The sequence below is a fragment of the Primulina huaijiensis genome, chromosome 14, assembly GCF_012295235.1.
Source record: "Primulina huaijiensis isolate GDHJ02 chromosome 14, ASM1229523v2, whole genome shotgun sequence".
Classification (NCBI taxonomy): Eukaryota; Viridiplantae; Streptophyta; class Magnoliopsida; order Lamiales; family Gesneriaceae; genus Primulina; species Primulina huaijiensis.
In genome coordinates this window covers 8449916-8458080 of record NC_133319.1, presented here as the reverse complement: position 1 = coordinate 8458080, position 8165 = coordinate 8449916, and the positions used below count along the sequence as shown (strand labels likewise).

General features: G+C 37.5%; 1 protein-coding gene across 1 annotated transcript; it reads left to right on the top strand.

The window, feature by feature from the left end:
- Positions 1 to 1688: 1688 nt before the first annotated feature.
- Positions 1689 to 2324, top strand: LOC140957951 (uncharacterized). Its single transcript, XM_073415371.1, has one exon. It carries the CDS (start codon positions 1689 to 1691, stop codon positions 2322 to 2324), a length of 636 nt encoding a protein of 211 aa, XP_073271472.1.
- The last annotated feature ends 5841 nt before the right edge of the window (positions 2325 to 8165 follow it).

Genomic DNA, 8165 nt, shown 5'->3' with positions numbered 1-8165 from the left:
GAAGTATATGTTCTCTCAATACGAATTTAATATGAGACAGCGTAGATGGCTCGATTTGCTGAAAGATTTTGATTGCGAAATCAAGTACTATCCAGGGAAGTCTAATGCAGCAGCGGATGCCTTGAGTCGAAAGGTATGTGCCTTATCCTTATCGACGATAGGTGTCTCTAATTTGATTAAGGATTGCTGTTTGTCTGGATTAGCATTTGACACAAAGAGTAGACCACTGCGACTTGCTACGATTCAATTAGAACCAGATTTGATTGTTCGCATTAAAGAAGCACATAAAAATGATCAGAATGTTCAGAAGTCGATTCAGATGGTCACATTCTACTTGTTATGTACACCTTTCTACTTACTGAGTTTTATCTCATTTCAGTTAATGTCATATGATGTAGGTGATAAACAGAATTGAAACGGATTGTCCAAGGAGGGAGAAGTCATATAGCAAAGGAAGGGAAACTTTTGAACTTTTGGTCATGTCACTCTTATTTTTGATGTAGTGAACATGGAAAAATTTTAAGGGACTTGTATGTTGGGAAATGGAACCATGGAAACTTTGTAAATGATTATATTTGATTAGTTGAAAAATGTTTATGATCAAGTGTTTTATGGTTTATTCCCTTTTAAATGTTAAGGCTTCCGCATACGGTAATTCTTTTAAATGTTTATATCATGGGAGTGGGTTGTTTCAATTGGTATCAGAGCCCAAGTTTCCTGGACCATATATGACTTCTTCTACCTAGGACAATCGGGTATGTTTTCGATCCTGCATTTATTGATTTTAACATTGAGAATTGATTTTATTTAATTTGCCATTAATGTACTCTTTCTTCCTATCTATGTTAAAGTGAGCATATGTGTAGGATATGCCTCCCAAGCGAAAGATTATCGAAAGGGACTATAGGACCCCTCCCATTGATAAGACAGTAAAAGTTGTCGATGAATTTATTAAGCTATTGAAAGAATAAGCAAAGGTACATAGTGATCAGATTCAACAGCTACTGAGCATCCACCATCCAATTCAAGGTCGTGGTCAAGAACGAGGAAAAGGAAGAGTGGAAGGTACCGAAGGTGGTTCTTATGAATTATTCAGGAGAATGAACCCTCCTGAATTTATTGGGGGTGCCGACCCACTCGTAGATCTTGAATGGGTCAAATCATTGGAGGCTATATTCGACTATCTGAAGTTCACTAATCGAGATAGAGTGAGCTATACTGTGTTTATGCTAGTGAAAGCTGCTCGCATCTGGTGGGAAGCTACGAAAGTGACTGTCAATGTTCGCAAGTTAAAATGGGATGAGTTCAAAGAGTTATTTTATGCCAAGTATTTTTCAAGAGAAGTTAAAGCGAAGAAAGTTAAAGAATTTCTTGAGTTAAGACAAGATTCCTTGTCTGTTGCTGATTATATATTGAAATTTGAAGAAGGATGTGTGTTTGTTCCGTTCATTGCTGAAAATGATAAAGACAAAGGAGAACACTTCCTTTGGGGCTTGAAACCAGAAATTCGACGGGATGTTCATATGGCAAAAGTGATTACTTATCAAGACATCGTTGAAAGAGCCTTACTTGCCGAAAACGATGAACAAGAGATTGAAAAGGAACGGTAGTTAAGAAGGCAAGCTTTTCAAGCGAGAGGGCAAAGGACAAGCACTAGTGCTCGAGGTGGTTACAAAGGAAAAGGGAAGATGGAGCAACGCAATAAACCTTATGCGCCTTCTTTAGTTATGGAGCGACCATTATGTCCCAAGTGTGGCAAGCCACACAAAGGTGAGTGTCTAGTTGGGAGTGGCCGATGTTATAGATGCAAGGAAATAGGGCACACGACATTGAAATGTCCTTTTTCCTCTGACACAAGAAAGGTTCAGGGCAGAATTTTTACAATGAAAAAAGAAGGGGCCAATCCTGATTCTTCAGTTATATCAGGTAATATTCTAATATCTGGCAAGGAAGCACTCACATTGTTTGATACTGGTGCAACCCATTCTTTTATGTCTGAAGTGTTTATGCATTCTATCTCTGTTGAACCTACTGTTATGCCATTACACTTCAATATTATGTTGCCCTCTGGTGATGAGATTTGTCCTACTAGTATCCTTAGGACATGTCCGGTACAGATGGGTACGAGATTGTTATATGCTGATTTTATTGTGATTCCGATGATTGCATTTGATGTTATATTGGGTATGGACTGTTTATCCGCTTATCGTGCTGTAATTGATTGTGTGGGAAATACTGTGGAGTTTTTAACTGATAATCATGAGAATAATGAAATTGTTGGTCTAGGCTCATCGATAAGTACTCCCATTATTTCGTGTTTGTAAGCTATTAAATTGTTGAATAAGGGATGTACTAGTTTTCTGGCCTTAGTATCGGATGTAAATAGGGACAGTAATGTGCTGTTACAGAATATTGAAGTGGTTCAGTAATATCCTGACGTATTTGCTGATGATGTGCCTGGCTTACCTCCTGATCGAGATGGAGAGTTTGTTATTGAATTAAGTCCAGGTACAGCCCCAATTTCCAAAGCCCCATACAGAATGGCTCCAACTGAGATTAAAGAACTGAAGAATCAATTGCAGAAGCTATTAGATAAAGGTTTTATTCGTCCTAGTTCCTCGCCTTGGGGAGCTCCGATTTCGTTCGTGAAAAAGAAAGATGGATCGTTGAGGTTATGCATTTATTATCGAGAACTCAACAAGGTAACCATTAAAAATAAATATCCTTTGCCTCGAATCGATGATCTTTTTTATTAATTGCAAGGGGCCACTGTGTTTTCGAAAATTGAACTTCGATCCGTATATCATCAATTGAAGGTAAAAACAGAGGACATACCCAAGACTGCTTTTAGAACGAGGTATGACCATTATGAATTTTTGGTGATGTCATTTGGATTAACTAATGCTCCTTCAGTGTTTAAGGATTTGATGAATCGTGTCTTTAAGCCATATTTGGATGCTTTTGTGATTGTGTTTATTGACGATATTTTGATATATTCGAAGACACGAGAACTTCATAGGGAGCATTTGAGGATCGTATTACAGACATTGAGGGAGAAACAATTATATGCGAAATTAATGAAATGTGAATTTTGGTTATAGCAAGTGGCGTTTTTGGGCCATATCGTGTCAAAAGAAGGAATAGCGGTCGATCCATCCAAGATTGAATCTATTAAGCAATGGTCCATTCCAAAGAAAGTTTCAGAGGTACGAAGTTTTCTTGGTTTGACAGGATATTACAGACGGTTCACAGCAGATTTTTCAAAGATCGCATTGCCATTGACGAGTTTGACACGAAAGGCTGTCTTATTTGAATGCACCATAGAATGTCAACAAGCATTCCAAACCCTGAAAGATAAGTTAACTTCTGCCCCTGTATTAGTACTTCCTTGTGGTACTGAAGATTTTGTTGTGTATACAAATGGTTCTAAGCAGGGGTTAGGTGCTGTATTGATGCAGCATGGGAAAGTGATTGCTTATGCTTCTCGTCAGCTAAAAGAATACGAGAAGAATTATCCCACGCATGATTTGGAGTTGAAAGCTGTGGTTTTCGCCTTAAAGATTTGGCGACACTATTTATATGGTGAGAAATGTGAAATCTTTATAGATCATAAAAGTTTGAGTTATTTATTTTCTCAGAAAGAATTGAATATGAGGCAGCGAAGGTGGTTGGAACTGGTAAAAGACTATGATTGCACCATTAGCTATCATCCTAGAAAAACTAATGTCGTTGCGGATGCTTTAAGTCGTAAATCCAATTATTTATTGGGTTCCATGATTCAGAAACCGTTGTTACTCGATTTGCAAAGGAACGAAATAACCCTGGTGTCTCCAAGTACAATAAATCAGTTATCTGCATTAGTTCTTCGCTCTACTTTGATTGATCGAATTTTAAAGGAACAACAACTGGATCTTCAGTTATTAGAGTTGCAAACTAAAAGTGATTTGACATGAGTTTCTGAATTTGGTTTGAATCGTGATGGGTTGTGAATTTTCGAGGTAGAATTTATGATCCTTTAGGGGATGACATTCAGAAAGATATACTTCTTGAAGCTCATACAGCTCCATATTCGGTACATCCTGGCAGTACTAAAATGTACCAAGATCTTCGACGTCTTTATTGGTGGCCAGGTATGATGAAAGATATCATGTTATTTATTTCTGAATGTCTAACCTGTCAACAAGTTAAGATTGAGCATCAACAACCTGCTGGGACTTTGCTATCTCTTCCAATACCTCAATGGAAATAAGAACACATCACCATGGATTTCGTAACGGGACTCCTAAGAACACCAAAGGGTTATAACTCTATCTGGGTGATTGTTGATAGGTTAACCAAGTCGGCTCATTTTCTTTCGGTCAAAACAACATTTATGATGAACCAGTATGCTGAAGTCTAAGTAGCTGAGATTGTAAGACTTCATGGAATCCTTGTGTCAATTGTATCTGATCGTGACCGAGGTTTACTTCTGAATTTTGGAAAAGTTTTCACAGAGCCTTGGGCACCAAGTTGGCTTTTAGCACATCATATCCTCCTCAAAGCGACGGTCAATCAAAAAGGGTTATCCAAATTCTTGAAGATATGCTAAGGGCGTGCACAATTGATTTCCCGGGAAGTTAGGATTCTAAATTGCATTTGGTGGAATTCACGTATAATAACAGCTACCAGTCTTCAATCGGTATGGAACCCTACAAGGCTTTATATGGAAGAAAGTGCCAATCTCCCTTATATTGGGAAGAAATAGGCGAAAGGAAGATGTTAGGCCCCAACAGATAGCAGATGTTGTGGCAGTAATCCAAGAACAAATGAAGACCGTTCAGTCTCGACAGAAGAGTTATGCCGATGTTCGTCGACGGCTTTTGACATTCGAGGTAGGTGATGAAACTTAAAATTAATAATTTATTATATGTTAAAACCTATATTTTAAAATTTAAGTTTCATTAAAATTATAAAATTATGTTATTTTAGTATTGTGTGTTTATATTTAAATGTCTTACTAAATATGTTTTATTTTCAGGTTTTCTACGTGTTGGTAAAATAATGATAACTCAAGCTAAAAAATTCAAATGGAGGTGATTCAAATATTTTTGAAATTTTTGAGAAATTATCTACAACTTTGCAGAAGACATGATTGCCTAAAAAATTGGTTAAGATGATCAAATTGTGAAAATATCAAAAGGAGGACAAATTTACTTTCACCATGACCAGCATATAGTAAAAAAATCATAACTATTTCAATATTTAACCAAATAAGGTGAACCAAGTGGCCAAATTTATCAACAGACAATTCCCCACATGTTTGCTGTTTTGAGCTGAGTCAAATTCGGTGATTAAAGTCGTTAAACAAAGCATTGAAAGAAGGGGCAGGGAATTGAAACGTCCGAAAAATCAGTCCACGTAAACCATATGTATGCAAAAATATTTTAATTGCTTAGTTGTTTTATTTAATTGCTTTTAAATGCTAGCATGATATTTATTATATGATTAAATATAGGATTGCATGATTAAATGATTATGTGACATGTTTTCATGAAATTAAGGATTTTTACCCGAATATTCGATAATAGGCAAGGGAAAAGAGACCGGAGACGACCAAGACAAGAATATGTATTTTTATTTAAATAGTGGCAAGGCTTCCTAATATGATTAAAAATGATTTAATTTTCCTAAAAAATTTGGAATTCGAATTATTTTACGAATCGAGCTCGATTTTTCTCGGGAAGCCGGTTTTGGGCAAACAAGGAGTTTTAAAAGATCAAAAATATTATTTTAGGGAAACTAATTTTACAAACTTTTATGTTTTAATTAATTAAGTATCATTGGACCCAATTTAAGGATTTAAACAAGGCCCAAATACCTTAAACTTGCAAGCCCAAAAACCAAAACCTATTAGCATGTTAATTAATTATAAATTAGTGATTTAGGTCTCAAAAACCTCACAATTTCCTCACCCATCAGCCGTGAAACACACATCCCCACACAATTCAGAATTTTCAAAATTTAGAAGAGGAAAAAAAGCTTGTGTTCTTCGTCGTCCGGTCGTCCAACGTCGCACCCTCGCCGAAGATCGAATAATCGAGCGTTATAAACGCAAAGGCACGTTTCCTAAACTCTTTCAAACATCATACAAATCATATTATGTGTGTTTTAATTATTTATGCTTGAATAAAATAGGTATTCGATAATTTTTACAGTAAAACATTTAATTTCAAAAATACGTCGATTTTACGCTTGTTTGAAATCGTTTTTGAATCCAACGGACACGCTGCCAATTTATGTTAAAATATGAATGAATTAGGGACAAAACATGATAAATTAATCAAGAGAACAAGCAGGAAACCGTAGGAAATTGGAGAAGAACCGTGAGTCTTATTGTGTGTGCAATATTCAAGTGGCTCGATCACTTTGCATGGGCAATTGGGGCTCGACCAGGTGTGGAGGCTGGGTCCTAGGGGTCATGGTTAGGTCCTAGGTAGAGTCCTAGAAGGGCTAGGACTCGCGCTAGGTGGCTGGAGAAGAGTCCTTGCGAGAAAGGACTCTTCCCACGCATGATGAAGAGGGGCCGAGAGATTTCAGAGGGTGGCTCAGTATGGGGCTGGGATATGTGGTCTAGTCGGTGCCTTAGGATGGTCCAGTGATGGTCAGGAGGACTTGGGCTCGGTGGTGGCTCAACTGGAAGTGTTCTAGGGTGGCTAGGAGACTTGAGCGCGAGTAGCATGCTGGTGCGCAGAGTGTGTGACTTCGGGCAGGGCTTTTGCATGGGTCAAATGGCTGGTCCGAGGGCTTGGGCTAGTCTGGGGTGAGGCTGGGCGTGGTCCAAGGTCAGTGAGAGTCCGAGGTTTTCGTTGGTTAAGTGGCTGGAAGTGTCCTTGCTAGCTAGGAGACTTGGGTGAAATAGGTAGCTTGAGCGCAGGTTTTGGGGTCACTTTCCAGGTGAGTTTGAGCGAGCCAGGGCTAGGTTCAGGGGCTTGGGCTTGGTCAAGAGGGTGATTAGGTGGGTTGGCTTGGGTTTGGCTTGAGGTGGCTCGGGCGTGGCTCGAGTATTTTGGGAGATGGCTCGGTGTGTTCGATTACGTGTCAATTTCGAAAATTAAAGAACTAAATTTGAATCCAAGGGTCCACGGGTGTGGCTCATGACTTGAAAGGGTAGAATAAATACTAAAAATGTGTTGTTTAAAATTTGGGATCAAAATAACGAGTTTTGGAATTTTCCGGGATTTTATCGCCGCCCGAAACGCTAATTAAAAAATTAATTGAAAAGCCTAGTTTTAAGCTTTATAAAATTATGAAAAATTAGGTTTAAGCTTAAATAATTATTAAAAGTCTAAATTTTTAAATTGGGAATTTTATATTAAGTTTTGTTTTAATTCGGGATTAAAACGCGTTAATATATCTTATTTGAAGATTAATTCAAAAGTCATCGATTTAAGCTAAATAAAAATATGAGAAAATTAATGTAGGCTTAAATAATTATTTAGAATAATCCCATGTCATTAAAAGTGAGAAAAAGATAAATTCGAGAATTTTTACGTATAGAGGCAAAACGGTCTTTTTACACTTAGGAAAATACGAAACGCTTAGCAGCGTTCCGAAGGATCATAACGCATGTTAAATGATATTTTATGATTTAAAATGATTATTTTGATGATAATATGTTATTTTATGATTTTTGGTAAAGCTGTGCAATTTTTACTGCTCAAAATGCTGTTTTTGGAAAGTTGTGTTATTTCATGATTTTTAAAAAAAAAAAGAAAAAAAATATTTTGAGGGATGTGAATTGACTGTGACAAATAATATGATTTATGATATAGGATTTTGTGGGGATAACGTGAGGGGAAAAGGCCCCAGAGAGAGCCCATTTACGGGAGAAGGCCCCAGAGGGAGCCCATACGTGGGAAAAGGCCCCAGAGGGAGCCCGTCTATGGGAGAAGGCCTCCGAAGGAGCCCCGACGAACGTATTTCCACGGTGGTGCCTAGTGCACACCCTCATGGACCATGTGTAGCTAAGACTGCAGTCGACCAAAGGATAAAAGCTAGTCACTTTCAAGGATCAAACTTCACCCAAAATGATATATGATTGAAAGCTTATGATAAAAATGATTTTTATGATATATGATTTATGATGAGGATTAAAGCTATTTTTAAAATGATTTATTTATGCCCAA